Below are 20,058 nucleotides of genomic sequence, written 5' to 3' on the forward strand. Positions count from 1 at the left end.
GAGCAAGATGACTGAGGGCCAACCTCCTGCCTTTACCGCAGTACCCTTGCACATTGTTTCTATTTAAATAGTCATCCAATGCCCTCTCAAGGTGGCATGGTGGCTCAGTGGTTAGCACTGCTGCCTCACAGTGCCAGGGACCTAGGTTCGATTCCGCCCTCAGACTGTGAGGAGTTTGCAGATTCTCTCTGTGTCTGCATGAGTTTCTCCTGGCTGTTTCGGTTTCCTCCCACGATCCAAAGATGTGTAGGCTTGGTGGATTGGCCATGGGAAATACAGTGTTACAGGGATGGGGTGGGATGCTCTTTCGAGAGTTGGCATGGATTCAGTGGGCTAATGAACTGCTTCCACACTGTAGGGATTCAGAGGCTTTGATTAAGCCTGCCTTAACGTAAGGAGTTTTGCAAGAAAGGCAGATAGGTTTAGGATGTGAAATCATTGCAATCACAAAGACATGTTTTACTGAAGGATAGGACTGGCAGCTCAATATTCCAGGTTAGGGAATCTTCAGGTGAGAGAGGTATGGATGTTTAAGAGGGATGTATCACAATATTGACCAAAGAGTCAATTATTGCAATAAGGAGGGGTTATATCTTAGAATGCTCCTCAATTGAGGCCATATGAGAAGAACCTAAAAACAAAAAAGGGGACAATTTCTTTGCTGGGGGGTGTACTTAAGCCCCTAAATTCTCAGGAAGAGATAGAATGACAGATATGTAGACAAATCTCAGAAGTGTTAAAAAAGGCAACAATAGTAGGCAAATACATCTTCCCCCAGTATTAACTGGGATAGACAAAGTGTGCAAGGCTTTGAAGGAGCAGAATTCTTAAAATGTGACCAGGAGAGCTTTGTAGTTCATCATGTAGAAAGTCCTACAAATGACATGTTACCGTTGGAGGTAACTTTAGGGAACAAAGCCAGGCAAGTAGTGAATGTGGCAGTGAGGGAATATTTTGATGGTAGTGAGTATGATTTAGTAAGATTTAAGGTAATTATGGACAAGAACAGAGATGGACTGGAAGTAAAAAGTTCTGAATTGAGGGAAGGCCAATTTTAATCAGGTAGGTCAGGATCTGGCCCAAGTAGAAACAGCTGTTTACAGGAAAATGCATATCAGAGCAGGGAATATGACTTGGAAAATGCACCATCTGAAAATATCCCGCCCCACATGTCTGCAATGGTGGATAGATTAATTTCTGTCTTCGTGTCATCACTTCACCCATCTTACTGTTAGACGTTGTGTGAATTCAGCAAAAAACTTTTTTTTCCTTTTCTTTAAGTCCTGTTACCTGAATGGAGTTTACTTATTGATGTACCGATGGACTTTTAATGTTAAATTCCTTGTCCAGTCACTGCTTATCATTGGCCAAATTGCTACATTGTTCAATCGTCTCAGCATTTTTCCTTAGATTCCTCAATCTCCTTCCATCTGAAGATTTCCAACTTTTTGTAGTTCTGGTGAAAGGGCGACTCAGATGGGTAGAGCGGTTTGCAGATAATGCAAAGTTTGGTAGAGTGGTTAATAGCAAAGAAGATGATTGTAGGTTACAGGAAGATATAGATGGGTTGGTCAGGTAGGTAAACCAGTGGCAGATAGTATTTAACCCTGATAAGGGTGAGATGATGCACTTTGGAAGAACAAACAAGATGAGGGAGTATTTAATGAATGGCAGGGCACTGGGTAGCTTAGTGGAATAGAGGGATCTTGGGGTAATTATTCACAGATCCCTGAAGCCAGGAGAGCATGTGAATAGGATAGTTAGGAAGGCATATGGGACACTTGCTTTCATCAGTCGTGGCATAGAGTATAAGAGCAAGGAGGTAATGTTAGAGATGCACAGAGCATTGGTCAGGCCACAGCTGGAATACTGTGTGCAGTTCTGGTCACCTCACTACAGGAAGGATGTGATAGCAGCAGTGGGGGTACAGAGGAGGTTCACCAGGATGTTGCCTAGGATGAAGAAGTTGAGCCATAAGGAGAGACTTGTATTGTTTTTTTAAGAGCAGAGGGACTGAGGAGGACATGATTGAGGTGTATAAGATTATGAGGAGTATGGTCAGGGTGAATACAGAGCAGCTGTTCCTCTTGGTGAGAGTCAGTCACAAAAGGGGCATAATTGTAGGGTAAGGGGCAGGAGGTTCAGAAGGTATTTGGGGATAAAAAAATTTTTCACTCAGCAGGTGGTGGGAATCTGGAATACACTGCCTGGGAAGGTTGTGGAGGCTGGAAACCTTACAACCTTTATAAAATATTTGGATGAGTACTTCAAATATCAAAACATTCAAGGATATGGGACAAATGCAGGAAATTGGGATTAGCGCACCATTAGTGGTAGTTATGTCGGTGCAGACTCGATAGGCCGAAGGGCCTTTTCTGTGCTGTATGAATCTATAAATCCATGAATTGAGTATGTCCAGTAGTTTCTGTTTTGCCTTTGCCTTCAAAATAACTTTGTTCATGAGAGTCTTGAATGTTTACAATGATTCATTGGGGGAAAATTAAAAACACTGGGGATTTTCTGAAATGCAGAAGATTCTCTGATGGGTATCTTCAGGCACTGGAAGGATAGGTTTCAAAGGATGGCAAGTTGCTGATCGGACTGGTCAGCTTATACACAGTTTCTGTTCCCAGAATGCGACAGCACCAGCCAAAAGAAGCAGTGACATTCTTTGCTGACTTAGTCACTTCCATGAAGCTGTAAGGACCCATCTATTGCTCTAGATTCATTGACCATACTCTTCATCATTGGGTGAAGACTCCATTGTAATACGCTGGGAAACAATGGGAGCTTTTCCGATTGAGTTTGCTAATTTTTGCCAACTGAGAGATGTGGAACGATGGTGGAAAAACGAAGCTGTGATGTTGGACAGTCAGGATTTAATTGAAGTAAAAAGAGAAAGTGCTAGAGAAACTCAGCAGGCCTGACAGCATCTGTGGAAAGAGACAAACAGATGTAATATTGAGTCCAATATGACTCTTCTTCAGTTCACAAAAGTCGAGACGTTAACTCTGTTTCTCTCTCCACAGATGCTGCCAGGCACATTGAGTTTCTCCAGCACCTCCGCTTTTTATTGCACGCTCCCGGCATCCACAGTGTTTTGCGTTGAATCGAGTTGGGGCTGAATGGCCAGCTGACAGGCTGAGAGGTATCTTTGTGCATCAGATAGTGTGAGGGCCTGAGCCATTTACTGCTGACCATGGCTGACGGTGGGAAGTGTTCCTCAGTGTGAGGCCTGGAAGCAATGCCCGCACTATGTGAGCCGAGCTCGGCATGCTGGGGTCTCCCAAAATCCCAGACCATGACAGAACTGCGGAAAAGGCCAGAAGTCAGAGCTTTGGGTTATGATGGGCGCGGGGGTGGGTAGTGGGGAATCTTGGAGACTTAGGCCTTTATAACAGAAGTGACCAGAAGGGAGTTCTGAGAAACAAGCTTTTGGAGTTTGGTTGGTACAGATAGAGTCATAGAGTCATACAGCACGGAAACAGACCCTTCAGTTCGACCAGCCCATGCCTACCAAGTTTCCCAAACTCAACAAGCCCCATTTGCCTGCATTTGGCCTCTGTCCTTCTAAATCTTTCCTCTTCTCATACCTGGCCAAGTGTATTTTAAATGTTTTAACTGTACCTGTGTCTACCACTTCCACTGGCAGTTCAGTCCATGTACAAACCACCCTCTGTGTGAAAATGTTGCCTCTTTGACTCCTTTCAGATCTCTCTCCTCTCACCTTAAGAATATGTCCCCATTGTTTTGGACTCCCTGACCCAAGGGAAAAGACCTTTGCCATTCACCTCATCCATTAGCCTCACGATTTTATAAACCTCCACAAGGTCACCCCTCAACTTTCCTACGCTCCAGTGAAAAGTGTCCCGGCCTATCCAGCCTCTCCTTATAACTTCAAGCCCTCCAGTCCTGGAAACATCCCAGTAAATTTTTTTTTCCCAAACGCTCTCCAGTTTAATAACTTCGTTCCCACGTGTTTGGGGAGTTCGAGGGCAGCTGGCATCACTGGTCCAAGGGGTTGTGTTGATGGTGAGGTGCACTGACTCTCTTCTTTCTGTTGTGCCAGGTCGCCAACCTGCTGCGCTTGTTTCAGATTCCCCAGATCAGCTACGCCTCCACCAGTGCCAAACTGAGCGATAAGTCCCGCTACGATTATTTTGCACGGACTGTGCCGCCCGATTTCTACCAAGCGAAGGCCATGTCGGACATCCTGCGCTTTTTCAACTGGACGTACGTGTCCACGGTGGCATCGGAGGGCGACTATGGCGAGACGGGCATCGAGGTGTTTGAGCAGGAGGCCCGTGCCAGGAACATCTGCATCGCCACCTCGGAGAAGGTGGGCCGCTCCATGAGCCAGAAGAGCTACGACGGGGTCATCAAGGCCCTGGCGCAGAAGCCCAGCGCCCAGGTGGTGGTCCTGTTCACCAAGAGCGAGGATGCCCGTGAGTTGCTGGCCGCGGCCCACCGGCTCAATGCCTCCTTCACCTGGGTGGCCAGCGACGGCTGGGGTGCCCTGGAGAATGTGGTGCGGGGCAACGAGCTGGCGGCAAGGGGGGCCATCACCATCGAGCTGGCCGCCCGCTCCATCGCGGAGTTCGCCGCCTACTTCGTCAATCTCCACCCGGCCAACAACCGCAGGAACGCTTGGTTCCGGGAGTTCTGGCAGCAGAGGTTCAACTGCAGCTTCCGCGAGAGGGCCTGTGCCAGCAACACACTCAGGAAGGAGAGGTACCAGCCCGAGTCCAAGATCATGTTCGTACTCAATGCTGTCTACGCCATGGCCCATGCTCTCCACAACATGCAGCAGGCACTCTGCCCCAACACCACCAGTCTCTGCGACAACATGAGGCCCCTCAATGGCAAGAAGTTTTACAAGGATTACATCGTGAAGGTTCACTTTGACGGTAAACGCGTTCCTCCTTTGTGCTTCCCAGGGGTGGGGGGGGGGGGGGGGGTTGGTGAAGGGATGCTTGCATTGTCGTGCGTGTCTCGACCTCAGAGCAAGCCCAATGTTGTGTGGCAAAACGTTGCAGCCCATAGCAAGGTCCCATGAACAGCCCGGTGAGAAATGATGAGCCTGTCGTTGTTCTCAGGGTGGATATTGGTCTGGACAATCCCACCCCCTTCTTCAGTATAGTGCCCCAGACTCTTTCACGCCCCAGCTTTCTGAAAGGCAGCACATCCGTCAATGCAGCACTCGTCCAGTGCAGCTCAAAGTGCTCTGACTGAGTGCCTTCAAGTCTCGCTTATTTATGCCAATCCCTATCCTGTCCTCTTGATACAGTTTGGCCAGAGCTTGAATATGAGGCTAGACCTCAGTTCCAGAACATGGAGCTGGTTTTCAGTGACTCACTAGAGCTGAGCGAGGACTCTGGGTCAGACTCACTAGGAATCAGGAGACTAGGAATCAATAGAGAGGGTTAACATCTCAGTTTGAGAGTACTGAATGAGCCGGACCTTTGTTATGAGCTGTCATTACAATCTTATAAAGCAATACTTAGAAGAACCAAATCTTAAAAAGATAAGAAACAAGATTCCAGGGATGAATTAGAATGCCAAAACAAATCTTTGTTACACAATCTCGAATGAAACAAACATAATCAACAATGACAAAACAGATCTATTTGGCCGCGTACTTCAATGATTCTAAACAATATGCAGTCTTTAACATTCTGCACCATCATGAGGCAAATGTCAGTTAATAAACAAGCTGGTTGAACTCAATACAGACTGTAATTTAAATACAGACTCTACATTAAATGGTAAGTCAACAATCAAGACAGTTCCCACCCAGATGTTAGTGGCACAATGGGTCATCAAATCTCAATAAAATTCTTCTTCTTTCCAAGGGATTCCAAGTCTTCACTTTTGAAGATCTAGCTTTGGAATGTCCTCCAGTCCTTGGCTGACACAGGGTGCCTCAGTGACTACTTACAACTTGGTAATTCAACCTCTGCTCCAGAGATAGATCTCCCCAGGATTCCTGAGAGGCTCACAAGCAGTAATTGTCAGCTTGTTTCACAGAGAGGCCCCTGAAATTTGCTAAATTTGAATCTTAGGAACATTGGAACAGGAGTAGGCCATTCAGCCCATCAATCGACTCCTCATTCCAAACAGATCATGTCTGACCATCTACCTTGATGCCACTTTCCCATGTTATTTCCCTATCTGTTGGTGTGACTAGTCTCTAGAAGTCTATTGATTTTTCGTCTTGAATCTGCTCAATGATTGAGCTTCCATTGCCATTGAGGACAGGGCATTCCAAAGACCTAGGACCATCTGAGTAAAGACATTCCTCCTCATTCTAATACTAAAGGCCTGCCCCTTATTCTGAGACTATGTTCCTTCGTTTTTGACTCACCAGCTGGGGAAGCATCCTACCTCCCTTTACCCCGTCACAACCGCAACATTTCGAAGCAATTAACGCATTCTTTGAAACTCTAAAGGACACAAGCCTGGTCTCCTCAATCTGTCCTCATAGAGCAATCCAAGGAACAATTAGTCTGGTCAGCTTCCTCTGAACTCCCTCTATAGCAAGCATATCTTTCCTTAGATAAGAAGACCAAAACTAAACACAATATTTTAGTTGTGATCTCACCAAGGGTCTCTGCAATTGCTGCAAGATACCTTCTGTACTCGACTCTCTTTGCAATGAAGGCCAGCATACCATTTGCCTTCCTTATTAATTGTTGCGTCTGCATGCCAGCTTTTAATGATTCATGAACAAGGACACTCAGGTCTCTTTGGACACCAACAGTTCTCGAGACCTTAACATTTTAGAAATGTTCTGCCTTTCTATCAAAGTGGGCAATTTTACCCTTATTCGCATAGTATTCGATCTGCCATGACATGTCCATTCACTTAGCCAGTCCATGTTTGCTTGAAGCCCCTCTGGATCTTTGTCATGACTCATATATTTCTAACTGGTTTTGTGGCATCAGCAAATCTGGAAATATTACAGTTGGTCCGTACACTTAAATCATTTGACGTAGATTGTGAACAGCAGTGACCTGAACACGTTCCTTGTGATACCCCACTCACAACAGTCAGCTATCCTGAGACTGACCCGTTTATTCCTACTCTCTGGTTTCTATCTGTTAACCAGTTCTCAATATGTATATTACCTTGAATTCCATGTTCTCTAGTTTTATTTACGATCCCCTTGTCAAAAGCCCTCTGAAAATCCAAATATACTAGATCCACTAGTTCTCCTCTATTTATGTTACAAGCAACATCCTTAAAAAGTCAAACAGATTTGTCAAACATAATTTCCATCTCATAAATCCATGTTAGCTTTGTTCAATTTTGTCATTATTTTCTAAGTTTTCTGGTTATCACATCCCGTAAAATAGATTATAACATTTCCTTATGACAGTTGTCAATCAGGCCTGTCATTGATTATTAATCCCCCTCACTACTTAAGTAGTTGGGTTACACTTGCTATCTTTACGTTTGCAGAAAGTCTTCAAAATCCTATAGAATTATGAAAGATAATTAACAATACATCCACTCACTCTACAGTCAACTCCTTCAACAATCGAGGATCATTTGGTTGAAGGAATTTATCGATCCAATTAATTTTTCAAGTACTATCTCTTTACTAATATCAATTCTTTTTTTCAGTTCCTCAGTTATAAAAGTCCCTTGGTCTAGTATTTCTGAGATTTTCTGTGTCTTCTTTGTGAAGACAGATACAAAAATAATATCTAATTGCTCTGCTTGTTCTTCAGAATAAGTCCTCCTGCCTCCACTTGTGATAGCTCCACATTTGTCCTTACTAAGCTATTCCTAAAGAAGCTTTTACAGTCCAGCTTTATGTTTCCCACTAGTTTGCATTCAAATTCTCTTTCTCCTTTCTTTATCAAGTTTTTGGTCATCCTTCTTTGGGTTCTAAATTGCACTGTTTCCTCAGGCTTACTATCTTTTTCTGGCATCTTTACAAGCCTCTTACCTTCCCCAGCTTCATCAAGCAACTACAGCTTGTGAAGTTCCTTCATCACACTTTTAGCACTGAACTATTATGGGCTCCCAGGACTTTGTTTTAGTACTGTAGTTTTCCTGCATTATGGAGAGGAAATTCCCTGAGACTTCTCATGATCCCTAAGTGCCTGGTGTCCACTAATTGAAGCGCTTAGTGTCTGGGATTGCCTCTTCTGCTTCAGCACTTCCAGCTCCAAACTGCAACTAACTCCTCTCCCAGCAGGCACACAGATAAATTGAAACCAGAGAACCTTCTAAAGGAACCCCCTCCATCCCCACCCCCATGATGACATGGCTTGTTCTGATCCATCCTTATTGTGACTTTTAGGTGATGTATTGCTCATTTACCATTTCTTCTTTGATCTGATGAAGTCAAGAGATTTTTATAGCTTTTCAGAGACCACTGATTTAACTCTCGAAATAAATAATCCCTCCGGACTATCACAGTGTGAATACAGGGTCTCCATCCAGAATGCCCACATTGTCTTTCTGATCCTACCTTTCTGGTTGTTGCCCCAATCTTTTAAGTGTGCTTGCATTTCTCACATGAACTACTGTCAAACTTTAAATCCTAAAACTAAATATTATATCATGAAGTGTATAAGCCACGAATTTGATTTTGATAACATCATAAGCAGTGACCCTTGTGCAGCTCACTTGGTAAGTTCACTGCCCATTCTGGAACTGAGCCATACAGATCATACACAATTGTCTGCTTTTGGTCCCAGCTCTATGTTGAGGAAGCTAAAATTAGCAGGACCACGACAATGGCCTCAAAGTGAGAAGGCAACTTTGGCAGCACTTTGGCTCATTAAGACAGATGATGAATATAACAGGAGCCTCATATTTATTCACATCAAAACTTCTATTTAGAGAGAGACACACACACATGCACACAGACAAATGCACATGCGCACACACAGACAGACACACACACAGACAGACGCACACAAGTGCACACACACGCGCGCACACACACACACACGCGCACACACAGACACACACACACAGACACGTACACAGACATACACACGCACACACATGCAGATACACCCACATACACACAGACACACACACAAATACACACACACACACACACACAAAGACGTACGCACACAAAAATACACATACACACACACACACACAGATACACACACACACCCCCCCCACACTTGTAACGATAACTCCACTGTCGGCCTGCAGAAAATAGGTGTCACCAGAAAGTGCAACACAGATTAATACTCACCATCTCATTACAACAAATACCTAATCACTTTACGGTGAACATTCTTCACTAATCCTTAGACTACTGCTACAAAGTGCTGCAATTTTTATCAGATAATCAATGCACTCTCTCCATCCGGCCTTGCTGCTGAGGAGTGACCCTGTGCGAGAGCATTGGAGAATAGCACATAGTCAAGTTTGGAAAGTATGGCTGCAATAAGGAGGTCATTGAAGCAGTGTTCGGGTCATGCTGAACCAGAGAAGTATGTAAATTGTTAAGGTGATGAAGAGAATTAATTTGGTTGTTGTGTGGGGGAGGGGAGAGTTTCGTTTCCAGACCAGATATTGTGGTGACCTTTGTGTTTAATGTGGGCAAGGACCCCAGTTGTGTCTGTGCGGGTCTGGGTCTGGATGCCTCATTGAGTGAGTGGATTTCAGAAACCCTCGTGATCTGTTCTCTCCCCAGCCCCTTTCCGCTCGGATGACACGGACAGTGAAATCCGGTTCGATCGACACGGGGACGGAATCGGCCGGTACAACATCTTCAACTTCCAGGCGAGGGCTGGGAGGTACGGCTATCAGAGGGTTGGCTACTGGGGGGAGAGCCTCACCCTCAACACCAGCTTGATCGCCTGGCCCAGGGCGTCCATTCCGACATCACAGTGCAGCGATCCCTGTGCCAAGAATGAAGCCAAGAGCATGCAGCGTGGAGATGTTTGCTGCTGGCTCTGTATCCCTTGCCATCCTTATGAGTTCCTGTACGATGAGTTCACCTGCATGGACTGTGGGCCGGGACGGTGGCCCACCGCAGATCTCAGCTCATGCTACGACCTTCCAGAAGAGTATATCAAGTGGGAGGATGCTTGGGCCATTGGGCCTATCACCATTTCTTGCCTGGGCTTCATCTGCACCCTCTGCGTGTTCGGGATCTTTGTGAAGAACAACAACACACCAGTGGTGAAGGCCTCGGGGAGGGAGCTCTGCTACATCCTCCTCGTCGGGGTCCTCATGTCGTACAGCATGACCTTGATCTTCATCGCCAAGCCCTCAACAGCGGTCTGCACCCTGCGCCGCCTCGGGCTGGGGTCCTCCTTCGCCGTCTGCTACTCGGCCCTTCTCACCAAGACCAACCGCATCGCGCGGATCTTCAACGGCGTGAAGGACGGCGCCCAGAGGCCGCGCTGCATCAGCCCAGCCTCCCAGGTGGGGATCTGCCTGGCGCTGATCTCTTGCCAGTTGATCGTCGTCACAGTATGGCTGGTGGTGGAGACGCCTGGCACCAGGAAGGAGACCACGCCCGAGAAGAGGGATACGGTCACCCTCAAGTGCAACACTAAGGAGTCCAGCATGCTCACCTCCCTGACCTACACTGTGGTGCTCATCGTGCTCTGCACAGTGTATGCCTTCAAAACAAGGAAGTGCCCTGAGAATTTCAATGAAGCCAAGTTCATTGGTTTCACCATGTACACCACATGCATCATCTGGCTCGCCTTCCTGCCTATCTTCTACGTCACCTCCAGTGACTACAGGGTAAGGAGCATCCTTTGTAAAGCAGCGTCCCCTCTTTCTCTAATTGTAGAATCCCCCTACAGTATGGAAGCAGGCCTTTCGGCCACCAACCCTCCAAAGATCATCCCACCCTATCCCTGTAACCCTGCATTTCCCACAGCTTGTACACCTAACCTACACATCTCTGGACACTACAATTTAGCGTGGCCAATCCACCAAACCTGCAGGTCCTTGGACTGTCCTCTGGAGCACTCGGAGGAAACCCACACAGACACGGGGAGAATATGCAAACTCCACACAGACAGTCGCCCAAGGCTGGAATTGAACCTGGGTCCCTGGTGCTGTGAGGCAGCAGTGCTAACCACTGAGCCACCGTGCTGCCCCCAGTAATGTCCCCCTAGTTTGAGATTCCTCCACAAGTGGAGACACCTCCACACCCGCCTTGTCCTGCCCACTCAGAATCTTTCAACAGGATCACCCCTCATGCTGCTACACTCCAGCCATAAAGCCCGAAAACCTGCTTAACCTTCCCTACTCAGCCAGTCAGTGTGAGGCTCTGATTTCGGACTCTATTCCCAATTCACTTCCGCCCTGGGCTCGGAAAAACGTGCAGCGTTTATACCGCCAAGCCAGGTCAATCACCCCGTCCCAGCTGGAGTCCTCACAAACTTCCCATCTATCACCCCATCAGAACATTCCAATGACCCTTTCTCCTCCACAGACCTATTAAAATTCCCCTGAACTGAATCTAAATGTAACCAGGCAACAGTCCTCGCACAGTTTCTCTCCATTCACCTCCACTCCATAGCCAGCACCTGGCCTCATTGCTAACTGGGAAAAGGCAGCTTTGGGATGTGGGTCAGTGCCTGTCTGGAATTGGTTTGAGACTGCCCGGGAAGGTCTGCCACTTCCATCACCCATCCAAGGGAATCTAAAGGGGAGGCGATGGTGTACTGTGCTCAGCTCCGAGCAGTATTTTCACACACTGCTTCCCTGATTCTGCAGCTCACTGACTCTGCCTGCTGCTGACCTCTGACCTGATCTGCTTCGCTTGCTTCTGATTTAGTTTCCACTGCCTCATCCTCACATTCTGATTTAAATCTGTCTTCACAGATTACTCTCCCCCCATTCCCACCAAAACTGTCCATACCTCAACACCCACTTCCGACAGTGACTTTATTTAAACCCCTGCTCCAATTATCAGTCAGCTACTCCCAAATATCTTTAATTCTAGGCATTAATTCACATTCCCTTGACCACTCCGCAATCATATTGACAGCTACAACCTTATTGCCCCATGACCCTTCCCTTCGTGACTTGCTCTCTGCTCCTGCCTATACCTGTGACCTAAGCATGGTCACCTTACACTCAGGAAGTAAAAATATATGGTGGACGTCCATTTTTGTTTGTCATAGAGCCATACAGCATGGAAACAGACCCTTCGGCCCAACTAGTCCATGCCGACCATAATCCCAAACTAAACTAATCCCACCAGCCTGCTTCTGGCCCCTATCCCTCCAAACCTTTCCTATTCATGTATTTATCCAAATGTCTCTTAAATGTTGTAATTATACCCACACCCACCACTTCCTCAGGAAGTTCATTCCACGTGTGAACCACCTTCTGTGTAAAAAAATTGGCCCTACGTCTTTTTTAAAATGTCTCCTCTCACCTTAAAAATGTGGCCCCAGTCTTGAAATCCCCCATCCTCAGGAAAAGACAACTACCATTAACCCTATCTATACCTCTCATTATTTTATAAACTTGCGATAGGGTTGCCTCTCAACCTCCTACACTCCAGTGAAAAGACTCCCAGCCTACCCAGCCCTTCTTTACAACTCAAACCTTCCTTACCCAGCAATATGCTGGTAAATCTTCATATAAATAATTTAGATGAGAATAAAGAAGGTTAGTAAATTTGTGGATGACACCAAATTTAGTGGTGTAGTGAAGAAGGTTATCTAAGATTACAAAGAGACCTTGATCAATTGGGTTAATGGGCAGATGGAGTTTAATTTGGATAAATGTGAGGTATTGCATTTTGGTAAAACAAACAAGGGCAGGACTTATACAATTAAAAGGAGGGCCCTGGGTGGTGTTGTAGAGCAGAGAGACCTAGGGTTTCAGGTACATAATTCTTTGAAGTTTGCGTCACATAAAGATAGGTTGGTTAAGAAGGCATTTAGCACACTTGCTTTCATTTCTGTGATCATTGAGTTTAGGAGTTGGGACATCATGCTGAAGTTGTACAAGACATTAGTGAGGCCTCTTCTGGAGTATTGTGTCTAGTTCCGGTCACCCTTTTACATGAAGGATATTATTAAACTGGAGAGGGTTCAGAAGAGATTTACCAGGATGTCGCTGGGAATGGAGGGTTTGAGTTATAAGGAGAAGCTGGATAGGCTGGGATTTTTTCAGTGGAGCGCAGGAGGTTGAGGGGTGACCTTATAAAGGTTTTTAAAATCATAAGGGGTATTGATAAGATGCATGGCAGATGTTTTTTCTTCCCTAGGGTGAGTGGTTTCAAGTCTAGGGGATGTATTCTTAAGGTGAGAGGAGAAAGATTCAAAAAAGACATGAGGAGCAATATTTTCACACAGAGCGCAGCTCAGGTATGGAATGAACTTCCAGAGGAAGTGGTGGATGTGGGTACAGTTACAACATTTAAAAGACATTTGGATAAATACATGAATAAGAAAGATTTAGAGGGATTTGGGTCAAGCGCAGGCAGATGGGACCAGTTTAGTTTGGGATTGAAGTCGGCGTGGATTGGTTGGACGGAAGGGTCTGTTTCCGTGCTGTATGACTCTATGACTATGATTAGTTGACTCATGTGGCAGAGATTGCCAACATCGCTGTTAATATTGTCGTCCCAATGAGTCAGCTTTCGCTCTGTTGAAAACACAGCCTGTTGACAAGCTGTTGGATTTTTATAACCATAGCTCATTATTCCTCTCTGTTCTTACTCATATCTGACTCTATAATAACATGGGCTGGCAGATGAGCTGTTCACTTTGGGCGTAAGCCTTAAAAGAAGGCAGCAGTTGTGTGTCACTGAGTCATTTACTGCATCTGACATTTCACTTTAAAAGGGAAGATCTGCCCCTTTAACTGTTTTTACTGCTTTAATCTCAGGGCATGGCATCGCTAAAGGCTGGCATGTATTGCTCGTTGCTGGCTGCCAGGGTCAAGGGTGTTTGATTTGGGATGGAGACATGGTCTTGGCTTGCTGATGAGGGGGGGGCTAAGAGACAGTGACACTGATGAACCACTGCAGCCACATTTAATGTTCACACCTAATCTCCCTGAGTCTGCCCGATTAGTGTTCCCTGGCCATTGCTTCAAAACTGCAGGCGCTGTTAGCAGCAGGGCCACATTGTGTGCACAGCAGGATCCCACAAGAATTGCTTCAATGACAGTTAGTCCATCGGCACTGACTCTCCATCCTTGGCGAAAGTGAGGGCGAGCTGTCTTTGTGCCTTATTGACCCACAATGCCATCAGGGAGAGAATTCCAGGATTTTGACCCAGCGATGCTGCAGGAACGGTGGTATATTTCCAAGTCAGGATGGTGAGCAGCATGGAGGGGAGCTTGCAGGGTGTGGTGTTCCCATGTATCTGCTGCCCATTCCCATATCCCAGAAGGCAACACCAGTAAAAGATACTGGTCTGGACTCATCTTGTCTACTTCAAAATGGAGCTCCAGTATGACCGAGACACCCATTTCCAAGGATTCCTGGTCTAATTCCATCTGGGAGAGGTCACAGATTTCGAAGGGGGAATCAATGATAAATAAAACCTGAGCTGATAGTGTTGTTTGAGAGTTTGGTGCTTCTCTTTGCAGAAGTGCTAAGTTTCTATCTCCATGGAGATGGGCCTGGCTTTGGTTGAGTGTTGAGCCTGTCATGGGGAGAAAGAGCCGGTGAAATGTATGCGGGTTTTTGGGTGTGCGGTAGTATCGGAAGGCGGGCCTTCTGTTTTTGGATTTGACGCTGTCTGTGTGTCTGCTGCCCTTCTCACAGGTCCAGACCACCACCATGTGTATCTCTGTCAGCCTGAGCGGTTCGGTTGTCTTGGGATGTCTGTTCGCCCCGAAAGTCCACATCATCCTCTTCCAGCCTCAGAAAAATGTGGTGACCCATCGCGTGACCACCAGCCGCTTCAGTGTGACTTGCTCGGGGACCACCCACTCTCACGGTAAGTACCACCGTGCACCAGGACTCAGCTTCTGGGATCACACCCTCCCCCCACCTCCACCCTTTCACAGAAATGGCCAGCTCTCTGGGCAGCCAAGCACATCCCTTGCCTCCTGCACGGTCAATTTTTCTAAGAAAGCAAACCTAAAGCTTTCCTTCATGCTTCCTTCCTTCCCATCCCCATGTTACTGGCTTGTGTCGGAGAGTTTGGCCTCTCATCTTCATACCCGAGTGACCCATTGAAGCATGAGGGCACTAGAGTGGGGTGTGTGTGTGTGTGTGTGTGTGTGTGTGTGTGTGTGTGTGTGGGGTTGGGGTGCTGGGGTTTGCACAGCGATAAGCCTAATCCCCACTTCCCTTCCCCGTAAGACTGGGCAGCGGGCACTGAGGGCAACCGTGGGTCGCCTTAGCAACAGTGTGCCCAAAGCAGGCACAGATACGGGGCCAACTGTCCAAGCACATAGCCACTTCCCCCCCCCCCCCCCCCCCCCCGGTAGATGTTGAGGTAGTGATGTTGGCATTGCAAGTGTTGATGGACACCCAGCAGCAATCCGTAGAGCGGGTAGGTAGAGGGTTGCTCGGGGATGGGCGTTGGAAGGGGGTTCTCCGTATGATTGCTGATAACGATGAAGGTCAGTCTTTGAGAGCCTGGGGCCTTCAGTCAAACTGCCAAATGAGTTATTGCCTTTGGCCTTGGTACAGATTGCCAAGCTGTAGTGGAAGGTCCCCACCACCCCCCACCACCCCCCACCCCCAACACAGGAGGTATTGCTGAAACATAGGGACTTCGGAAATAGGAGCAGGAGTAGGCCACTTGGCCCATCGAGTCTGCTCTGCCGTTTGAACAGATCTTTCCCTACAGCACCACTGCTCCTCCACGATCCTAACATCGCCATTAGTCTTATCGATTTCAGTCTTGAGTGATTGAACTTTGGGGTGGGGAGTTGCAAGGAATGACCAGCCCCCTGCTTAAGGAAATCCCTCCTCAGTCTGGTCCTAAAAAACTGGACGAGGGCGAAAGATCCTCCCCACCCCTCCCAGTCACACCCTGTCGGAATTTTGCACGTTTACAATGAGATAATGGGACAACAGTGCTCAGCTAAACTTGTGCTTCCATTTTGCAGTTTCCGCTGCGCACCATGTGCCGACTGTATGCAACGGGCGAGAAATAGTGGACTCCACAACTTCATCGTTATGAGGACACGATAGAGAGAGAGAGAGAGCTGCTTCCCTGCGAGTAACAGCATCCCCTGTGCTGTCTAACCCACCCTTCCCCACAACACACACACCCCTCTACGTGACTGCTCCACACATGTACAAAAGCCAAGGTCTTTCCATGACAAAACCCATTATTACGTTCAATGTATAAAAGCAGGTTTTAAATAAGTGGACCGCTTGTGAATTAGTATGTGCCCTTGTAACTAATGTAAATAAAGTGTCTTTTTTTTAATGAATGTTGTAACATAGTCACTGGTACCTACCTTCTAGACTAGTACCAGGTCAGTGGAGTCATTAGGAGGAAATATTACTAAGTCGATCCCCACAATGTAAGACATTCTGGCAGCTAAGAGATTCCTAGTGACTCTTTGATGTTAAATATGTTGCCTGTAGTTTTACTGGTATGATGATTCCAGGACCCCTGCCCCTCCCTCACCCTGCCCACTCTCTCGCTCCCTCTTTCCTGAGCGTGCTGACTTGACATGGGCGAGATTCTCCCAATCTGTCCCCAGATCCGTGGGATCTTTCAGCTTTTCCACACAGGATGAGCGCCAGTCTCCTTTTCTCTTTCGATGACAGGAAGCATTCGAATGGCTTTGTCTGTGTAGTTAGTGAGAAGACATTGTCGTTGGCGAGGGGAGGGTCAGTGCCAAAACAAAAAATAAAGAGCCCAATGCTGTGATGAGGAGCAAACATTTCATCTGGCGAGGTCAGGAATCTGTTTCCGAAATGGGATGGCAGAAGTGGATTCAGCAAACCTTCCCAAAGGAGGTAGTTAAAGGGGGAAAGCGTTGAGAGTCGATAGGGAAAAGAGCAGTTGAGAGGGACCAATTGGAGATGATGGACTGATTGGTCTCAGTTCTGGGAGGTTCTGTGATTTTGTAGGAAATGCTCTAATTCTGGGTGAAAATCGCCACCTAGTGGCCTTGGCATCTCCTGCTGGGAGTCAGTAAGTCAGTACCAACCTCTCTCCTGCTGAGGAGCCAGTCTTTATGAGTGCCCGCTGAGAGGGAGTGGTGCTGGGATCTACCCAGGGCTAGCAGCACTACTGCCCTCACTTATAGAGTCATAGATGGTGTGCACACGTGTGGATTTTACACCAGGGCTGACCCACCCAGGGGTTGGTACAGCACCCTTTCCAGCTGCCTGACCTTCCCCAGCTCTGGCTGATTCTTGTTTGTCTCGCTGGTCCTCCTTCGCCCCAGTTGATCGGAGATAAACTGGTCTGCTATGCCCAACAAACCATAGCTTCATGCCACAGACCATGCAGAAAAGAAAGAGGCCATTCATCCCATTGAGTTAGGGACAGCTCATTCTCAAAGAGCTGTCCAATTAATGTGTTGTCCTCTTTCTCCAATGTCTTGTAAGTCTTTCCTTTTCAAGTATTTATTTAATTCCTTTTTGAAGTCCCCATAATAATTTCTACTCAGGTTATCATGTAATGCCCTTTCGAATGCTTTGATTCTCTGACCACAACACCATGTCTCAGAGCACAATAAGAAAGGAGGGGGCAGTAGGTCAAGGGGTACAATCCTGGAGCAAGGCCATTAGACATGAAATAATATCTCTTATTTTTTTCTCTCTCCCATGCTTCCAGATCTGTTGAGCTTCTCCAGCACTTTCTGATTTTATTTGTTTCAGATCTCGAGCATCTTTGTTTTTATTTTTTCACAGGCGGCATGGTGGCACAGCAGTTAGCGCTGCTGCCAGGGTGCCAGGTTTGATCCCACCCTCGGGTGTGGAGTTTGCACATTCTCCCCATGTCTGCGTGGGTTTCCTCTGGGTGCTCTGATTTCCTCCCACAAATTAGGTGGATTGGCCGTGCTAAATGGGGATTACAGGGATTTGCTTTTTTGGAAGGTTGGTACAAACTCAGCATTCTGAATGTCTCTTTCTGCACTGTAGGGATACTGTGAAGATGGTTGGCACACAATTTGTTGAAGAATATGTTTTTCTATCTTTGCATCTTTTGTCTTAAGAGGAGGACATAGGTCCAGTGAGACCTGAGCATAGCTAGGATTGTGCTGACTGTTTTTAATTGCTCAGTTTGGTCCCTAACATGACAGTAGCCAGTCACGTTGAAAACTTCAAAGGTAAAGACACCATAGTCCTCCTGGACCATAGCCCTGCTTACTCATTAGAGAGAGACGTCTGGTGCTGCTTTAATCTGAGGCGTGATGTCCGAATTGTTCAAGTCTGCTATCACATTGTTTGTTTACATTTAAACGAGTGCTCGAGATGGTCCAGGTGACTCAGTGAATTCAGCATAAACTGCTTAATGTAAATTTGGGAGAAATTTCAAATGATTAAGAAGAGGGAAGGCACAGTAAGGAGTATAGGTTTATCATTGGCTATGGAGACCAGCGAGATTAAGGACATCAGGGAGATCAAGGATGCTTGAAAACTTTTTTATTTTGAATAACTGACATCCCAAACAGAAAGCTTTAGAGAAAACATTATTAGCTCTCCGTAATGTGTATAAAATGCAACATTAGTGGTCATTAACATATATTGTTATTGACTCTCTCTTCTCTACCTGGTTGTGAGAATGAAGGAAGTTATTTCGGAAGTTTTAGTTTCAAAAGAGGTCACAAAAATTGGGATTTCTATCAAAATGCCGTGTGGAGAACAGGAAGGTAGAGGCAGCCCAATATTCAAAGACATCAAGGAGATAAGAGGTCATCAGAAAGGCCAGGCTGATTAAGGAAATCAGAAGATGGGACGTTAATGAGACTGTGGACAATAGAGTGAGCAGAGAGACTACTTATCCACGTGTGCTATCACCCTGGAAGAGATGGAAAACACCCAGGATCTACACTAACCCCCTCTCTCTGGCTTCCGCCACTGACTCCCCATTGTCAAATTCCAGGACTGGATCATCAGCAATCTCCTCCAATCAAATACTGAGCTGACTGCCAGCACAGGTCAAAGTTTAGCAATGGTTACCTTCACAGTAAAGGTTGGGGTGGGGCAGACGAATAAGGAAGGAGAAACATGGAGGGACCACGCTCTGTAAAACATGGAATGGCATGGTGGGATCTGACAGAAACAAAGCGCCCCTCCCAGCACTGACAAAACACGAGGTAGTCAGCCATAATAAAAAAATGTCAAGGACTATCCAGCAAATCACCCTTCTCCAGGACAACCCCACTGGAAAAAGCCGCCAAAAGTGAGAGTCACAGCTCCAACCCTTGACATCTCCAAGTCCCATCTTTAGATTTTGGTTTGTGTTTAAAAGTTTGTATTGTCAGGATGATGGCCTCAGTGAGTGATAACTCTTGGAAGTGTCAGTGGAATATAGGTTTGGTCTGTGACCTTGATTAAACAAGGTCCTCTGTTCCCTAACACCATGCTCCCCAACCACCCCCACCCCACCACCACCACCCCAAACCCCCACCCCACCACCCCCACCCCACCCCCCCAACTCCTTTCCACTCCTGGACAACTGTCTGTGCCTGGCCTAACCTCTCCACCCAGCCATATTCAAACTTGAGGTGAGTTTCCAACCCCACATACCTCCCCCGGCACTACATTTCAACCTTTGTAACATGGTGTGACTCCAGCCCTGCCTCAGCTTGTCTCCCGCTCAAACCGTACAGAGCTTTCCATTCCCTTGAGCCTTCCAGTATACCCCAACAGCTTTCCCAAGTTCCACACAAAGCCAGACTAAGATCATCCAGACCTCTGTCACCATATGCTAACGTTCAGCAAGTCCCATTGCTCTGTTAACCCTGCTGCTTGCTGACCTGCATGGGCTCACAGTTGAGTAATGTCTTGGGTTTTTAACATTGCTCGTCCTTGTTTTCAAATTCTCCACGGCCTCCTCTTTCACTGTCTCTGCAGGCCCTACCAGCCTCTGGGAAATCAGAGGTCTCCCGAATTCTGCCCTCTTAGATATTAATCGCTCTGCAATTGTGAGCTGTACCTTC

General features: G+C 46.8%; 1 protein-coding gene across 1 annotated transcript in view; it reads left to right on the forward strand.

Annotated features, from left to right (window-relative positions):
* Positions 1-16,109, forward strand: part of grm2a (glutamate receptor, metabotropic 2a) — a 30,156-nt gene extending 14,047 nt beyond the window's left edge. Inside the window, exons 2-5 of the mRNA XM_048606422.1 lie at positions 4,070-4,907; positions 9,674-10,737; positions 14,738-14,912; positions 16,036-16,109. Coding sequence (XP_048462379.1) covers positions 4,070-4,907; positions 9,674-10,737; positions 14,738-14,912; positions 16,036-16,109 — 2,151 coding nt within the window. The remainder of the gene's footprint in view (positions 1-4,069; positions 4,908-9,673; positions 10,738-14,737; positions 14,913-16,035) is intronic.
* Positions 16,110-20,058: the final 3,949 nt, after the last annotated feature.

Source organism: Rhincodon typus, chromosome 16 (assembly GCF_021869965.1).
Source record: "Rhincodon typus isolate 14 chromosome 16, sRhiTyp1.1, whole genome shotgun sequence".
NCBI classification, from domain to species: Eukaryota; Metazoa; Chordata; class Chondrichthyes; order Orectolobiformes; family Rhincodontidae; genus Rhincodon; species Rhincodon typus.